This window comes from Oncorhynchus mykiss, chromosome 16, assembly GCF_013265735.2.
Source record: "Oncorhynchus mykiss isolate Arlee chromosome 16, USDA_OmykA_1.1, whole genome shotgun sequence".
Taxonomy (NCBI): domain Eukaryota; kingdom Metazoa; phylum Chordata; class Actinopteri; order Salmoniformes; family Salmonidae; genus Oncorhynchus; species Oncorhynchus mykiss.
Genome location: NC_048580.1, coordinates 53,785,786 through 53,804,498, shown reverse-complemented (window position 1 = coordinate 53,804,498; position 18,713 = coordinate 53,785,786). Strand labels below are relative to the sequence as shown.

At 46.8% G+C, this 18,713-nt stretch overlaps 1 protein-coding gene across 2 annotated transcripts in view; it reads left to right on the top strand.

The window, feature by feature from the left end:
- Nucleotides 1-18,713, top strand: part of LOC110491103 (nucleolar protein 4-like) — a 142,470-nt gene that overhangs the window by 114,849 nt on the left and 8,908 nt on the right. For both annotated transcript variants that reach the window (XM_036947269.1, XM_036947268.1), the window contains exons 6-8: nt 16,136-16,494; nt 17,435-17,611; nt 18,194-18,382. In XM_036947269.1, the coding sequence (XP_036803164.1) occupies nt 16,136-16,494; nt 17,435-17,611; nt 18,194-18,382 (725 nt within the window). The remainder of the gene's footprint in view (nt 1-16,135; nt 16,495-17,434; nt 17,612-18,193; nt 18,383-18,713) is intronic.

Sequence of the window (18,713 nt, the reverse complement as noted above, 5' to 3'; positions counted from 1 at the left end):
AGGCCAAATTCAATGGGTTTGTATGGGCTAATAGCAGTAAGGCCAAATTCAATGGGTTTGTATGGGCTAATAGCAGCAAGGCCAAATTCAATGGGTTTGTATGGGCTAATAGCAGTAAGGCCAAATTCAATGGGTTTGTATGGGCTAATAGCAGTAAGGCCAAATTCAATGGGTTTGTATGGGCTAATAGCAGTAAGGCCAAATTCAATGGGTTTGTATGGGCTAATAGCAGTAAGGCCAAATTCAATGGGTTTGTATGGGCTAATAGCAGGAAGGCCAAATTCAATGGGTTTGTATGGGCTAATAGCAGTAAGGCCAAATCCAATGGGTTTGTATGGGCTAATAGCAGTAAGGCCAAATTCAATGGGTTTGTATGGGCTAATAGCAGTAAGGCCAAATTCAATGGGTTTGTATGGGCAAATAGCAGTAAGGCCAAATTCAATGGGTTTGTATGGGCTAATAGCAGTAAGGCCAAATTCAATGGGTTTGTATGGGCTAATAGCAGTAAGGCCAAATTCAATGGGTTTGTATGGGCTAATAGCAGTAAGGCCAAATTCAATGGGTTTGTATGGGCTAATAGCAGTAAGGCCAAATTCAATGGGTTTGTATGGGCTAATAGCAGTAAGGCCAAATTCAATGGGTTTGTATGGGCTAATAGCAGTAAGGCCAAATGCAATGGGTTTGTATGGGCTAATAGCAGTAAGGCCAAATTCAATGGGTTTGTATGGGCTAATAGCAGTAAGGCCAAATTCAATGGGTTTGTATGGGCTAATAGCAGTAAGGCCAAATTCAATGGGTTTGTATGGGCTAATAGCAGTAAGGCCAAATTCAATGGGTTTGTATGGGCTAATAGCAGTAAGGTCAAATTCAATGGGTTTGTATGGGCTAATAGCAGTAAGGTCAAATTCAATGGGTTTGTATGGGCTAATAGCAGTAAGGCCAAATTCAATGGGTTTGTATGGGCTAATAGCAGTAAGGCCAAATTCAATGGGTTTGTATGGGCTAATAGCAGTAAGGCCAAATTCAATGGGTTTGTATGGGCTAATAGCAGTAAGGCCAAATTCAATGGGTTTGTATGGGCTAATAGCAGTAAGGCCAAATTCAATGGGTTTGTATGGGCTAATAGCAGTAAGGCCAAATTCAATGGGTTTGTATGGGCTAATAGCAGTAAGGCCAAATTCAATGGGTTTGTATGGGCTAATAGCAGTAAGGCCAAATTCAATGGGTTTGTATGGGCTAATAGCAGTAAGGCCAAATTCAATGGGTTTGTATGGGCTAATAGCAGTAAGGCCAAATTCAATGGGTTTGTATGGGCTAATAGCAGTAAGGCCAAATTCAATGGGTTTGTATGGGCTAATAGCAGTAAGGCCAAATTCAATGGGTTTGTATGGGCTAATAGCAGTAAGGCCAAATTCAATGGTTTTGTATGGGCTAATAGCAGTAAGGCCAAATTCAATGGGTTTGTATGGGCTAATAGCAGTAAGGCCAAATTCAATGGGTTTGTATGGGCTAATAGCAGTAAGGCCAAATTCAATGGGTTTGTATGGGCTAATAGCAGTAAGGCCAAATTCAATGGGTTTGTATGGGCTAATAGCAGTAAGGCCAAATTCAATGGGTTTGTATGGGCTAATAGCAGTAAGGCCAAATTCAATGGGTTTGTATGGGCTAATAGCAGTAAGGCCAAATTCAATGGGTTTGTATGGGCTAATAGCAGTAAGGCCAAATTCAATGGGTTTGTATGGGCTAATAGCAGTAAGGCCAAATTCAATGGGTTTGTATGGGCTAATAGCAGTAAGGCCAAATGCAATGGGTTTGTATGGGCTAATAGCAGTAAGGCCAAATTCAATGGGTTTGTATGGGCTAATAGCAGTAAGGCCAAATTCAATGTTTCATCAAATATTTTACTTTGATATTTTTAGGATACTTCAAGGGGTCTTAAAATGCGAAATCAAATAGCTAAATGATCCTTGGTATGACCTACTTAAAACAATTCCATATGTTAGTTTAGTAGAACCCCCCCCCCCCCCCCCCCCCCCCCCCGCACTTGGACAGGGCTTTGACTGTAGAAGGTTAAAGATGGTGGTGGTAGTTGATGACGAGCCATCCTCTAATTATTTGGCTCTGTGGCTTTGAACTCCAAACTGACAAAGTGTCCTTCACGTTTCAATCAACCTGATAACATTCCTTGTGTTCACATGCACTGGTATCTTTTTAAATTTAATTAACTGTATTGTTGGTTTTGCTATGCTATGGTGGTGTGGTGTCCAATATTTGTCTGGTGTGTGTGCACGCCTGTGTGTTTGTGTGTGGCTGTGAGCCTGCTTGCCCGAATACTTATTTGTGTGTGTGACGTGCTGGTGTTATGTACATGTTAGCGTACCCTGTATGTGTGTGGAATGCGTCTGTGCACAGATGGGTCTCTCAGCGCAGAACGGCTCCTGTTCCCCAGGTGTCAGAATTGAAGATTATTGTCCGCGTCAGGGGCTACTGAGACAGTAGAGGACAAACCCTACAGAAGGTCGCCCCCCCCTCCCTTCACTCACATGATTCACTCTCCCTCTCTTTCGGTGCTCCTCTGTGAAGTCCCTCTTTCTCCCTCTCTCCCCACTGTTCCCTGCTACACACCCTGAGTGGGTTGGGCTGTCAGAGGGGGACAGGTGTCACTGATGCGGGGGGGGGGATTACCTATGCAGGCGAGGGGAGAGACAGATGAAGGGAGGCGGGGTGGTTGTGAGGGGCAGCGGGGAATGTCTTGTTGCTATGGGGATGCCAGGGCCTTGCACCGGCATGGGGAGCAGCTCGTGCCGCTTCTTAGCGGGATAATCCATTGTAATCTTGCGAAGGGGAGTCAGCGCTTATCCACCACTCCGGCCACCCCCCACCCCCCTCAGGGAGATTGGGGAAGTGGGAGTGAAGGAATTAGCATCTGTTACTGCTCGCACTACGTTCAGCTCTGAGGGGAGAGGGGAAAAAAAGCCTCAAGCTGTCAGAGCGTACTGGAGCCGTAAATGAAAAAGGACAGGGCAGCCCCATTAGAGCACCCCCTCTACCCCGCTCTCCTCTCCATCCAGCACTCCCCCTCCCTCACTGGGCCCTCCCATCGGCCACCACCACCGCTGCACCGCATCCGTCTAATCAACACCTAGGCTCTGCTAATGACGGAAAAAATCGATGAATCCGTATTAAAAACCAAGGGGATAATTGTGTAATTGTAATAAGACGAACAGCGGCAGCAATATTATTTGCTCTGACCGGGCCATATGCCGTGAGTAGTGTCTGAAGGAGAGAGGCCAGCCAGAGGTCTGACTGTAGGATGTTCTTTAGTGTTGTAGGCACACAAGCTTGACCTGGCTGGGCCCTGGGAAGCCTCTCAGTCACATACAGATGACACAGGAACCACAGGAGTTACTGCTGCCTGGGCTCCAGCCTCTCTCTCTCTCTGCTGGGAACAGTCCTAGAGGGGCTGTTGTACACACAGGGACATATTTTTACCACACACACAAACAAACAAGCTGAAACACACTGTAGTTCATACATAAATGTTTGTGCTTTCCCAGGCCCTGGCTGAATGAAGATGTTTGTGCGATTGGTTGTACTTTTGTCACAGGGCTCTACCGTGTTGCTCTCCTCAGCCACTATGTCATGAAGTCACATGGTCCCATAGAGGCCAGGCAGAACGCTGCTGTGATCCCTGTGCAATAGATTGACCTGACCTTCCTCTTCAGTGACCCATCCTGCACACGTCTCTCTCTACTCTCCTCTCTCTCAATCTCTATCTCTCTCCGTCTCATTATCTCCCGCTCTCTCTTTCTCTCTCTAGCTCACTCACTTTCTTGTTCTCTCGCTCTCTCTGTGCTCTACTCTCTGCACTCTCCTTTCTTTTTCTTTCTTTCTTTCTTTCTTTCTTTCTTTCTTTCTTTCTCTCCCCTCTCTCTCGCTCGCTCTCTCTCTCTCTCTCTCTCTCTTTCTCTCTCTCTCTCTCCGCTAGCCTTTACTCTGTGCTCTCACTCTTTCTTCTGATGAATCTCTCATACCTATACTATGCCAATGCCTTTATGACAGGCGGCTTAGCCTTTTAACAAATGTCAAGATACCTTTTTACAAGGGTCTTATCACTGTCTATGTGAGAATAAAGGGTATAGAGCAGGGTTTCCCATTGGGTATTTGATTTGCCCCCCTCCCAAGTTTTTGGAGCAATTTGTTTTTAAATATATGATTCTGTATGTATTTATTGTTGGACATAAAAGACTAAAAACACCAGCAAATCAGCTCCAAGTGATTTTAATGATGGAAATCTGTTCCAAAGTATTCCCATGTATAATAGAGAGATATATGTGATCGTATACAAATGTAAGCCAGGTTTGAAATAATTATGTTTTCGTCAAATATTGTATCTGTCTGGGATTCTTGTGGTCAATTTGCAGTTTAGGAATGATTTGTAATTATGTTCCGGCCCGCTGACCATCCGCTCAAGAAAAAATCTGCCCACGTCTAAATCTAGTTGATGATCCCTGGTGTATAGCCTAGTTGGTTATTATGTTATATTACTGCTTCCATGTTTGTTCGCCTCTGAAAGTCCTTGCACATATATCCTAGTATGTGAATATGCTTTTGTGTGAGTGTGTCAGTGGCTAGGGACGCTACTCACCTCCAGTTTGTGCGCTTGTATGTGCACATTAGTGTGTGTGTGTGTGTGTGTGCTCCTACATGGCTGAGTGTGTGTGTTTAGTGTGTGTGTGTGCTCCTACATGGCTGTGTGTGTGTGTGTGTGTGTGTGTGTGTGTGTGTGTGTGTGTGTGTGTGTGTGTGCTCCTACATGGCTGTGTGTGTGTGTGTGTGTGTGTGCTCCTACATGGCTGAGTGTGTGTGTTTAGTGTGTGTGTGTGCGTGTGTGTGTGTGTGTGTGTGTGTGTGTGTGTGTGTGTGTGTGTGTGTGTGTGTGTGTGTGTGTGTGTGCTCCTACATGGCTGAGTGTGTGTGTTCAGTGTGTGTGTGCTCCTACATGGCTGAGTGTGTGTGTTCAGTGTGTGTGTGCTCCTACATGGCTGAGTGTGTGTGTTCAGTGTGTGTGTGTGTGCCCCTACATGGCTGAGTGTGCGTGCTCAGTGTGTGTGTGTGCTCCTACATGGCTGAATGTGTGTGCTCCTACATGGCTGTGTGTGTGTGTTCAGTGTGTGTGTGCTCCTACATGGCTGAGTGTGTGTGTTCAGTGTGTGTGTGTGTGCCCCTACATGGCTGAGTGTGCGTGCTCAGTGTGTGTGTGTGCTCCTACATGGCTGAATGTGTGTGCTCCTACATGGCTGTGTGTGTGTGTGTGCTCCTACATGGCTGAGTGTGGGTGTGGGTGTGTGTGTATGTGTGTGTGCTCCTGCATGGCTGAGTGTGTGTGTGTTCTCCTACATGGCTGAGTGTGTGTGTTCAGTGTGTGTGTGTGCTCCTACATGGCTGAGTGTGTGTGTTCAGTGTGTGTGTGTGTGCTCCTACATGGCTGAGTGTGTGTGTTCAGTGTGTGTGTGTGCTCCTACATGGCTGAGTGTGTGTGTTCAGTGTGTGTGTGTGCTCCTACATGGCTGAGTGTGTGTGTTCAGTGTGTGTGTGCTCCTACATGGCTGAGTGTGTGTGTTCAGTGTGTGTGTGCTCCTACATGGCTGAGTGTGTGTGTTCAATGTGTGTGTGTGCTCCTACATGGCTGTGTGTGTGTGTGTGTGTGTGTGCTCCTACATGGCTGAGTGTGTGTGCTCCTACATGGCTGTGTGTGTGTGTGTGTGTGTGTGTGTGTGTGTGTGTGTGTGTGTGTGTGTGTGTGTGTGCTCCTACATGGCTGAGTGTGTGTGTGCTCCTACATCGCTGAGTGTGTGTGTTCAGTGTGTGTGTGCTCCTACATGGCTGAGTGTGTGTGTGTGTACTCCTACATGGCTGAGTGTGTGTGTTCAGTGTGTGTGTGTGTGCTCCTACATGGCTGAGTGTGTGTGTTTAGTGTGTGTGTGTGCTCCTACATGGCTGAGTGTGTGTGTTCAGTGTGTGTGTGCTCCTACATGGCTGAGTGTGTGTGTTCAGTGTGTGTGTGCTCCTACATGGCTGAGTGTGTGTGGTCAGTGTGTGTGTGTGCTCCTACATGGCTGAGTGTGTGTGTTCAGTGTGTGTGTGTGTGTGTGTGTTCAGTGTGTGTGTGTGTGTGTGTGTGTGTTCAGTGTGTGTGTGTGTGTGTGTGTGTTCAGTGTGTGTTTTCAGTGTGTGTGTGTGTGTGTGTGTTCAGTGTGTGTTTTCAGTGTGTGTGTGTGTGTGTGTTCAGTGTGTGTGTGTGTGTTCAGTGTGTGTGTTCAGTGTGTGTTTTCAGTGTGTGTATGTGTTCAGTGTGTGTGTGTGTGTGTTCAGTGTGTGTGTGTGTTCAGTGTGTGTGTGTGTGTGTGTGTGTGTTCAGTGTGTGTGTGTGTGTGTGTTCAGTGTGTGTGTGTGTGTTCAGTGTGTGTTTTCAGTGTGTGTTTTCAGTGTGTGTTTTCAGTGTGTGTTTTCAGTGTGTGTGTGTGTGTGTTCAGTGTGTGTGTGTGTGTGTTCAGTGGGTGTGTGTGTGTGTGTGTTCAGTGTGTGTGTTCAGTGTGTGTGTGTGTGTGTGTGTGTGTGTGTGTGTTCAGTGTGTGTGTGTTCAGTGTGTGTGTGTGTGTGTGTGTTCAGTGTGTGTGTGTGTGTTCAGTGTGTGTTCAGTGTGTGTTTTCAGTGTGTGTGTGTGTGTGTGTGTGTGTTCAGTGTGTGTGTGTGTTCAGTGTGTGTTTTCAGTGTGTGTGTGTGTGTGTGTTCAGTGTGTGTGTGTGTGTGTTCAGTGTGTGTTTTCAGTGTGTGTTTTCAGTGTGTGTGTGTGTGTGTGTGTGTGTGTGTGTGTGTGTGTGTGTGTGTGTGTGTGTGTTCAGTGTGTGTGTTCAGTGTGTGTGTTCAGTGTGTGTGTTCAGTGTGTGTTCAGTGTGTTCAGTGTGTGTGTGTGTGTGTGTGTGTGTGTGTGTTCAGTGTGTGTGTGTGTGTGTGTGTTCAGTGTGTGTGTGTGTGTGTTCAGTGTGTGTGTGTGTGTGTGTGTGTGTGTTCAGTGTGTGTGTGTGTGTGTGTTCAGTGTGTATGTTCAGTGTGTGTGTGTGTGTGTGTGTGTGTGTGTTCAGTGTGTGTGTGTGTTCAGTGTGTGTGTGTTCAGTGTGTGTGTTCAGTGTGTGTGTGTGTGTGTGTTCAGTGTGTGTGTGTGCTCCTACATGGCTGAGTGTGTGTGTTCAGTGTGTGTGTGTGTTCAGTGTGTGTGTTCAGTGTGTGTGTGTGTGTGCTCCTACATGGCTGAGTGTGTGTGTTCAGTGTGTGTGTGTGTGTGTGTTCAGTGTGTGTGTGCTCTCCCACATGGTTGAACAGTATTTTTAGCTCCATGTAGCTTCATGCTTTAGTTCTGATGCAGTCAGACTGAGCTGATTGAATCGTGGACAGACAGTGTTTTTCGGGGTAGCACAGCGGTGAGTCTTTCTCTCTCTGCACAGTGTGGACCGGAGAGCCGCCGCTGGCTGTTTTGTTCACACGACAAAGTGGAATTTAATTTATTGGGCTTTCGCTAAATTAAAGAAACAATTCCCTTAATTAATGCCAGGTTTTAATCTGTCCAGTTTATTTAAATCAATGTACAAGAGGCCAACTACAATAGAAACATTCATTTACATACCCGGGTCCAGTAAAATATAGAATTGCCGCAACAGATTAAATCATATTGATTAAAATGTTTCTCTCTCATTTCTGGGGAGGGAATGGATTTAAGACAGACCAGGGGGGGTTGTGATATATTGCTCTCTTTTTTTAATTAATTCGTTTTTACTCTCAATTCTAAACACTGTAGGAAGGTATTTACAACACTTAAATATTTCCACATTTTGTTGTGTTATAAAGTGGGATAAAAATGAATTTAATTGTAATTTTTGGTCTACAACCTGCACAAAATACTCTGTATTTTGGTTGGCAAATTCTAACTTTTTAAAATATGTTTTATGAATGAATGAATGAAAAATAAAACACTAATATATCTTGATTAGATAAGGATTCACCCCCTGAGGCAATACATGTTAGAAACACCTTTGGCAGCGATTACAGCTGTGGGTCTTTTTGAATAAGTCTCTTAAGAGATTTGCACACCTGAATTGTACAATATTTGCCCATTAGTCTTTATAAAATACTTCAAGCTCTGTCAAGTTGGTTGTTGATCATTGCTAGAAAGCCATTTTCAACTCTTGCCATAGATTTTCAAGCCGATTTAAGTCAAAACTGTAACTATGCAACTCCAGTGTATATTTGGCCTTGTGTTTTAGGTTATTGTCCTGCTGAAAGTGAATTTGTCTCCCAGTGTTTGTTGGATAGCAGACTGAACCAGGTTTTCCTCTAGGATTTTGCCGATGACAAGTATACCCATAACATGGCCACCACCATGCTTGAAAATAGGAAGAGTGGTACTCTGTGATGTGTTGTGTTCGATTGGCTCCAAACACAACACTTTGTATTCAGCACAAAAAGTATATTTTTTTGCAGTATCAATTAAGTGCCTTGTTGCAAACATGATGCATGTTTTGGAGTATTTATATTCTGTACAGGCTTCCTTCTTTTCACTCTGCCATTTAGTTTTCTCATATCACAACTATTAAGCTCGGTAACTGTTTAAAAATCACCGTTGGCCTCATGGTGAAATCCCTGAGCAGTTTCCTTCTCCCCGGTAACTGAGTTGGGAAAGATGTTTGTATCTTTGTAGTGACTGTGTTTATTGATACACCATCCAAAGCCTCATTTATAACTTCACCATGCTCAAAGGGATATTCAGTGTCTGCTTTTTTTATTTGTACACATCTACCAATCGGAGCCCTTCTTTGCGAGGCATTGAAAAACCTCCCTGGTATTTGTGGTTGTGTGTGAATCTGTGTTTGAAATTCTGATAATTGTATGTGTGGGTAACAAAGAGGCAGTCATTCAAAAATCATGTTAACCACTATTATTGAACAAAGAATGAGTGTGAGCTTTACAAGTAGGCCGTCATTGTAAGTAAGAATTTGTTCTTAACTGACTTGCCTAGTTAAATAAAGGTTAAATAAAATAAATATTATGTTATTGACTCAAGACATTTCAGCTTTAAATTAGTTATTTATTTCTAAAATGTTCCACAAACAAAATTCCACTTTGACATTTTATGGTATTGTGTGTAGATCAGTGATACAATTAAAAAAATGTTTAATTCAAGCTGTAACCCAACAAAATAGCTTGCGTTCAATTAGATAGGGGTAGATTACGAGGGCCTCCCGGGTGGCGCAGTGGTTAAGGGTGCTGTACTGCAGCGCCAGCTGCGCCACCAGAGACTCTGGGTTCGCGCCCAGGCTCTGTCGTAACCGGCCGCGACCGGGAGGTCCGTGGGGCGACGCACAATTGGCCTAGCGTCGTTCGGGTTAGGGAGGGTTTGGCCGGTAGGGAAATCCTTGTCTCACCGTGCACCAGCGACTCCTGTGGCGGGCCGGGCGCAGTGCGTGCTAACCAAGGTTGCCAGGTGCACGGTGTTTCCTCCGACACATTGGTGTGGCTGGCTTCCGGGTTGGATGGCGCTGTGTTAAGAAGCAAGAAGTTAAGAAGTTGGGTTGTGTATCGGAGGACGCATGACTTTCAACCTTCGTCTCTCCCGAGCCCGTATGGGAGTTGTAGCGATGAGACAAGATAGTAGCTACTAAAACAATTGTAGCTACTAAAACAATTTCTTCCCACGAAATTGGGGAGAAAAAGGGGTAAAATTGAACAAAGAAAAAATAAATGGGTAGATTACTAGCAATAAATGTTGACTTGAAAAGGCTCACACTGTGACTTAGTAGATTTGAAAGTGTGCACCTCTCTGAAACGATAAACGCTGCTATAATACTGTCTGTGTCTGATCGGATGAAACTAAAGCAACAAGATGGTTTGCACAGCAGTGTGTGTGTACTGTGGGCATGTGTGTGTGTGTTAATGCCCAGTGGAGATGAATACAAGAACAGTTGGAGATGAATACTGTCAGGATGGCTGATACAGCCTCCTCCTCTTCCTGTGTCTGTCTACTGTGGAGCGACCTGACTGCCTCCTTCCTGTCTCCCAGAGAGGAGCATGGGGAAAACATTGATTGACTGTCTCACTCCCACCCCCTCCTCCACCTCCCCTGGTCCCCTGAGTCCGCTTCTGCCCTGGCTGCTAAAAGGCTCAAGGGCGTTTTAGGTGTGTGTGCGTGTCTGCGCGCAAGCGCCTATTGCAGTGTGTGTGCGCTCTGAGGTCTTTCCTGCTTGGAGGCCCAAGGGCTTTTTAGGTGTGTGTGCGCGTGTGTGAGCGAGCACCTGTCCGTGCATGTACATGTGTGTGTCCTTTGCTCTCTGAGTCCTTTCCTGTCTTAAACACAGGTGCCCATCAGCCTGCTAAACACTCCCATGTATCTGTGACATTCAGAATTCACAGGGGCCTCCTGCACATCACTGTCACTCACTCCTCATGAGAGAGAGAGTCAGGGATGGAGGGATGCAGGGAGAGAGCGAGAGAGTCAGGGATGGTGGGATGCAGGGAGAGAGCGAGAGAGTCAGGGATGGAGGCAGGCAGGGATGGATTTTTATTTTTCCAAGAAGGAGCAGTGATGTGCCTTTTTTTACATGTATCCTCCATGCATATAGAATAGAAACAGACCTAGCCCAAGTCCAGATGTTCTATGTTGTCCTGATCACATTGGTCACAACTGGTTCATCAGAGAGTATTACTGTGGTTAACACATTTCTCGCTCCACTATATACTCTCTCTCTCTCCCTCCTCTCTTTCCATCTCTCTCTCTCTCTCTCTCTCTCTCTCTCTCTCTCTCTCTCTCTCTCTCTCTCTCTCTCTCTCTCTCAAACTTTCGAGGAAATTAGCGTAACTTGTTGCTCTGCTGTCCTCCTCTTTAAAAGCCACATTAGTCTTTGGTGGACATAAAGTTCAGTGTGTGTTGTGTTGATACCTAATGTCTGGTTAGGTTGGAGTGCAAACACTGGCTGTTTCCCAAATCGTACCCTATTCCCAACATAGTGCACTACTTTTGAACAGGGCCTGTAGGGAATAGGGTTCCATTTGGGACGTAACCCATATCTGTTGCCTTTTGCCCCAAAACAGTGTGTCCTCCTATATCCTATTGACACTTCCCATGTTATTTCAAGGGCACTGACCACACTTGCTGTGTACGGTGTTTGTGGTCCTTGCTGCCTAGTAGCACAGTACATCGATGTACTGTAGCGTTGTGTTGAGACTGGAGAGGTCATATTGACCACGCTGTGCTTCACACTGTGTACATTTCCACTGCCAAGGACAAGCAGAGACAGCCATGTTAACCCTGCTAGGATATTCCAGGTGCTGATAACACTATATGGCTGAGTTCCACATAGCATTTGACCAGGGCCAAAAGTAGTGTGTTATGTAAGGAATATAGAATGAGTCATTAGTAGACATTAAAGCTGTGGGTGGAGAAAGTAGAAGTGTCCTCTACATGACTTTAGCAGCTTGTCTGTCTGCACTCTGCATTCCTAGACTACCAATAGACCTAGTAGTCTGCCACGAAGTGGTGAATGAAACATCCTCTACTCTGTCTGGTCTCCCTCAACATGCATAGCCACTGTTATTCAGGGTTAAATGTACTGTCTCTGTGTGTTTGTCTTTACTGTACTATAACCCTATTTGTGTTACTCTGTCTGTCAGTCTGTCTGTCTCAGCATCTAGATCTTCAGTTGTGTATTCTGAGTAGATGAACCTACATGTTTGGTTTATTTGGGTAGGGACATGTGCCATCCATAGTGTGTATATCTTACCCTAATTTTCAACATTAGTCCCTAGATGGGTGCTGCTGACAGTACAGTACAGGGATACAGTACAGTACAGGGAGGATACAGTACAGTACAGGGCGGATACAGTACAGTACAGGGAGGATACAGTACAGTATAGGGATACAGTACAGTACAGGGAGGAAACAGTACAGTACAGGGAGGATACAGTACAGTACAGAGGATACAGTACAGTACAGAGGATACAGTACAGTACAGGGAGGATACAGTACAGTACAGGGAGGATACAGTACAGTACAGTACAGGGAGGATACAGTACAGTACAGGGATACAGTACAGTACAGGGAGGATACAGTACAGTACAGGGAGGATACAGTACAGTACAGTACAGTACAGGGAGGATACAGTACAGTACAGTACAGTACCGGGAGGAAGGATACAGTACAGTACAGTGAGGATACAGTACAGTACAGGGATACAGGCAGGATACAGTACAGTACAGGGGGGGATACAGTACAGGCAGGATACAGTATAGTACAGGCAGGATACAGTACAGGGAGGATACAGTACAGTACAGGGAGGATACAGTACAGTACAGGGAGGATACAGTACAGTACATGGAGGATACAGTACAGTACAGGGAGGATACAGTACAGTACAGGGAGGAGACAGTACAGTACAGAAAACACACAGTACAGTACAGGGTGGATGCAGTACAATAGAGGGAGGATACAGTACAGGCAGGATACAGTACAGGGAGGATACAGATACAGGGAGGATACAGATACAGGAAAGAGCTGGGTGTCGTGTGCCTTTAAGAACAGCAGAGGAGGGTGACTCCCCCAGCCGGCGACCATGGTCTTGCTGAGGGGGATTTGTGTTGAGCTGGCAGGAATTAGGCTGGCCTTATTCTCCATGCATGAATAGTTTTGTACTCAAATAAATACATGCCGCCTGCCTCCCTCCGCTGGCCTAACCCACCACCACCACCACAGCCTCTCTAACTTTCTCTCCCCCATCGCTCTCTCATTCTACTTTTCTATCATCTTCCTTTCCTGCCTTTTTGCTCTTCCCCTTCCTTCTCCCTCCCCTCCCCTCTCTTGCCTCCCTTTCTCTCAATCTCTCTTCATCCCTCTCAGCCTCCGCCTCTCGCTCCCTCCTCCCACTCTATCCCCCTCCTCTTGCTCTCCTTTGCTTCATACCTTCTCCTCTGTCCCTCTGTCTTTCTCTCCCTCTCCCTGACCTGCTCTCTACCCCCCCCCCCCCTCTGACCTCCTTCCTAGTTCCTAGTCTCTCTATCCCCACACACTGGTCTCTACTCTCTACCCATACCTTCCTCTACCATGGAATAACCCACTCTCTCTGATCGCTCTCTTGCTCCCTTTCTAAACCCTATCCCTTCCCTCCCTCCTCCCCCTTATCCCCCCCTCCCTCTCTTTCATTGACCTGCTCTATGGCTGTGGCTGTCTCTCCTCCTTTCCCCTCCCTCATTGGAGGCTTTGGAAAGCTGACCCCAATGCTGCCCCCACTACACGCACGCTCTACAAACGCTACGTAGGCTTTAAGTCCAAATCTACACACACACACTGGGAGAGGCACGTGAGCCCCTCTTTGTCCCACTCAGAGGGTTATGCATACAGTCCAGGCAGTGTGTCTGTGAGAATGGGAGCCTGTGTGATACTACAGTCCCTCCAACTACTAGTCGTGTGCGTGTGCCTGTGTGTGTGTGTGTGTGTGACAGAGACAAGGAGGATTGTGGAAAACAAAAACACACAGGCCATCCATCAGCGTGGCTCAGTGGCAGAGCCATGCACTAAACAATCACTTATTTAGTAGCTGCCGCTGGTTGAGTTAAGAAGCTAGCTGCTCGCCACAGGCTGATGGATGGGAGGGCACCACTTTCTCTGGTGGGGAGAGAGGAGGGGAGGGATGTGTGTGAAGAGACAAGTAGACGAGCTGGGCTCATGGATGGCCAGACTTGGTGTTAGTTTGCCTGGTTCTATGGTGTGCAGTGTTGTACTGTGTAGCCTACAGCGTGCGACTGGGGTACAGGGGAGGTTGCGGTGCTATCCTACCTGTGCTTCCCTCTCTCTACTCTCTAACTCGGAGTGCCCTGCTTTCATGAATAAGTATCACTGGCTGCCTTGGTCCTGCTTGGATGGCTTTAATTAATTAACTCCAACACCATAGCAAACGTCTCTGCCTGTCTCTCTGCCTGTCTCTCTGCCTGTCTCTCTGCCTGTCTCTCTGCCTGCCTGCTGCACCATGGCTGTAACACTACTGAGTGCACTATATAGCCACCACACTGAGTGTTCCATGGCCATTCTTCCATGGCCATTCATACTGACTACAACAGCTCTCTCTACTGCTAATTGACGGTACTGACACACGGAGGCCTTGGCTGTGTAGAGGCTGGGATTCATACTCAAGGTGTGATGTAGGCTACACATTATATTTCCTGTCCCTCTATACATGTCTGGAGCTGGTGTTGTCTGATGATGATTCTACCAGTCTAACTGCTGTCAGTCCCTGTGTGTTTCCAGTGTGGTGTTGTCTGATGATGATTCTACCAGTCTAACTGGTGTCAGTCCCTGTGTGTTTCCAGTGTGGTGTTGTCTGATGATGATTCTACCAGTCGAACTGGTGTCAGTCCCTGTGTTTCCAGTGTGGTGTTGTCTGATGATGATTCTACCAGTCTAATTGGTGTCAGTCCCTGTGTGTTTCCAGTGTGGTGTTGTCTGATGATGATTCTACCAGTCTAACTGGTATCAGTCCCTGTGTGTTTCCAGTGTGGTGTTGTCTGATGATGATTCTACCAGTCTAACTGGTGTCAGTCCCTGTGTTTCCAGTGTGGTGTTGTCTGATGATGACTCTACCAGTCAAACTGGTGTCAGTCCCTGTGTGTTTCCAGTGTGGTGTTGTCTGATGATGACTCTACCAGTCAAACAGGTGTCAGTCCCTGTGTGTTTCCAGTGTGGTGTTGTCTGATGATGATTCTACCAGTCGAACTGGTGTCAGTCCCTGTGTGTTTCCAGTGTGGTGTTGTCTGATGATGATTCTACCAGTCTAACTGGTATCCGTCCCTGTGTGTTTCCAGTGTGGTGTTGTCTGATGATGATTCTACCAGTCTAACTGGTGTCAGTCCCTGTGTTTCCAGTGTGGTGTTGTCTGATGATGATTCTACCAGTCTAATTGGTGTCAGTCCCTGTGTGTTTCCAGTGTGGTGTTGTCTGATGATGATTCTACCAGTCTAACTGGTGTCAGTCCCTGTGTTTCCAGTGTGGTGTTGTCTGATGATGACTCTACCAGTCAAACTGGTGTCAGTCCCTGTGTGTTTCCAGTGTGGTGTTGTCTGATGATGACTCTACCAGTCAAACAGGTGTCAGTCCCTGTGTGTTTCCAGTGTGGTGTTGTCTGATGATGATTCTACCAGTCGAACTGGTGTCAGTCCCTGTGTTTCCAGTGTGGTGTTGTCTGATGATGATTCTACCAGTCTAATTGGTGTCAGTCCCTGTGTGTTTCCAGTGTGGTGTTGTCTGATGATGATTCTACCAGTCTAACTGGTGTCAGTCCCTGTGTGTTTCCAGTGTGGTGTTGTCTGATGATGACTCTACCAGTCTAATTGGTGTCAGTCCCTGTGTGTTTCCAGTGTGGTGTTGTCTGATGATGATTCTACCAGTCAAACAGGTGTCAGTCCCTGTGTGTTTCCAGTGTGGTGTTGTCTGATGATGATTCTACCAGTCTAACTGGTATCTGTCCCTGTGTGTTTCCAGTGTGGTGTTGTCTGATGATGACTCTACCAGTCTAACTGGTATCCGTCCCTGTGTGTTTCCAGTGTGGTGTTGTCTGATGATGATTCTACCAGTCGAACTGGTGTCAGTCCCTGTGTGTTTCCAGTGTGGTGTTGTCTGATGATGATTCTACCAGTCGAACTGGTGTCAGTCCCTGTGTGTTTCCAGTGTGGTGTTGTCTGATGATGATTCTACCAGTCGAACTGGTGTCAGTCCCTGTGTGTTTCCAGTGTGGTGTTGTCTGATGATGATTCTACCAGTCAAACAGGTGTCAGTCCCTGTGTGTTTCCAGTGTGGTGTTGTCTGATGATGATTCTACCAGTCGAACTGGTGTCAGTCCCTGTGTGTTTCCAGTGTGGTGTTGTCTGATGATGATTCTACCAGTCTAACTGGTATCCGTCCCCGTGTGTTTCCAGTGTGGTGTTGTCTGATGATGATTCTACCAGTCTAACTGGTATCTGTCCCTGTGTGTTTCCAGTGTGGTGTTGTCTGATGATGACTCTACCAGTCTAACTGGTATCCGTCCCTGTGTTTCCACAGATGACTCATCCTCGGAGAGCGGCAGTGGGAACGGCATGCACACCATGACCCTTCCGTCTACAGGCGGGGCGGCCCTGGGGTCTGAGAGGTGCATGGGGGGAACCCCCTACAGGAAGGTGGTAAACGGCAACAGGCCCTCGGCCCCACTGGACTTCAGCACCACCTCCTCGTCCTCATCGTCCGAGGACCAACAGGCTCCAGTCAACCTGAGTGAGACCAGGCTGCCTGGGTCTGCCCTGATGGGCCCCTTCCAGCTCGACCCCCCAGACGAGCTGCGCAGGAAGTACCCCGTCAAGCCTCTCACCCATGCCGCTGAGCTGCGCCTGGACAGAGACTCGATCAGGGACTATGGCAACAAGGTGGGGTCTTCTGCCCAGACCTGTGTCTGAAAATATTTGAAATACTTTAGCTGAGATTGATTGAGTTTCCCTGGTGCAATGAACCAATAGAATAGGATGCAAAACTGTAAGCCTCACCCATCTGGCACTCCAGGCAGACTTAAACAAATGGTAAAAATATTTGAAAGATTTCAAGTAGTATTTGACCCCAGGTCTAATGGTGATATATTACACACAAAGTGATAATGTTGAGCAATGAGCCCACCAGGACAGTGTGAGTAACAGCTCAGTGTGCCTTTGTTATAGATGCCTACTGTCTTGCTATGACCGACTATGAAGGGTGAGGTCTGCACAAGAAGGTGCGGTTCATTGCCAGGGCATTGCACAAAGCTGAGAAGTTTCCATTGAGATCTCGCCAAACTGCAATTACTTATACATTTCCTGTGGATGGAGAATGAATAGACGCCACTTTGAGAACGTTCTCAGTTCAGAATCCAAAACGTCAGTCTTGACAGAACGTCAGTCATGAGAGCCATGAGAGCAGTGAGAGTTGCTGTGCCAGGAGAAGTAGCCTAGTTGTGCTGCTGTACTTGTGATGAACATCCATACAGGAGTCAGTGGAGGACAGTATGAAAGGAGAGAGGGGATAAAAGGTTCTTCTTTCTTGCTCTCTGGCTAGTGAATGAGACACACTTCACCATGCTCTGACAATGCAGAGTTGTCCTTGAAAGCATCTTATTTTCCACATTGGCAGGATCAGACAAATACAACTGTTTAGCCACAACAACATCTAGCAGCGTTTTGTGCCTCACTGTCATCAGTGTTCCTCATCATTGAGATTGTACCGGGTGCTTTCAATGTCACCTAGCATACAGACTATCTGTGCTTATTCTCTCTCTCTGTGTGTGTGTGTGTGTGTGTGTGTGTGTGTTTTGTGTTTTGATGTGCACGTGCACCACAGTCTCCTCAGTACAGCTCAGGAAGCTACGACTCATTGAAGATGGAGACATGTGCCGAGGACCTGACCGTGACCAGAGGCGTGGCGGCGGCAGACGACGATGACGACGATGATCACGACGACAGTGACAAAATCAACGACACAGAGGGCATGGACCCTGAGAGACTAAAGGCCTTCAACGTAAGAGCTGCTCTCACCTCAGCTAGGCACAACCGCACACACAGCTTGCGCCCATGCACACACGCACACCACATGTGCCCGAACACACACACACACACAATGAAAGAGCTCCTCTCACCTTTACATGACATTCACCTCACCTTTACATGACCTTCACCTCACTTTTACATGACCTTCACCTCACCTTTACATGGCCTTCACCTCACCTTTACATGACCTTCACCTCACCTTTACATGACCTTCACCACACCTTGACATAACTTTCACCTCACCTTTACATGACCTTCACCGCACCTTGACATAACCTTCACCTCACCTTTACATGACCTTCACCTCACCTTTACATGACCTTCACCTCACCTTTACATGACCTTCACCTCACCTTTACATGACCTTCACCTCACCTTGACATAACCTTCACCTCACCTTTACATGACCTTCACCTCACCTTTACATGGCCTTCACCTCACCTTTACATGGCCTTCACCGCACCTTGACATAACCTTCACCTCAGGAACACTGGAAGCAACAGAGCAGACACACACCTTTTTTTCTACAGGACTTTTGTCATCTTCTTTTTAGATGTTTGTGCGTCTGTTTGTGGATGAGAACCTGGACCGCATGGTGCCCATCTCAAAGCAGCCCAAGGAGAAGATCCAGGCCATCATTGAGTCGTGTAGCCGCCAGTTCCCAGAGTTCGAGCTGCGCGCTCGCAAGCGCATCCGCACCTACCTCAAATCCTGCCGCCGAATGAAGAAGAACGGCATGGAGGTACGTACCACATCTATCATTCCTCCTCTCTCTCTCTCATTCCTACTCTTTCATCCCTCCCTCTGTCTCTCTCACATTCCTACTCTCTTTCATCCCTCCCTCTGTCTCTCTCACATTCCTACTCTCTTTCATCCCTCCCTCTGTCTCTCTCACATTCCTACTCTTTCATCCCTCCATCTCTGTTCCTCTCTCATTCCTACCCTCTTTCATCCCTCCATCTGTTTCTCTCGCATTCCTACTCTTTCATCCCTCTATCTCTTATCTCTCTCATTCCTACTCTTTCATCCCTCCATCTCTGTCTCCCTCATTCCTACTCGCTTTCATCCCTCCA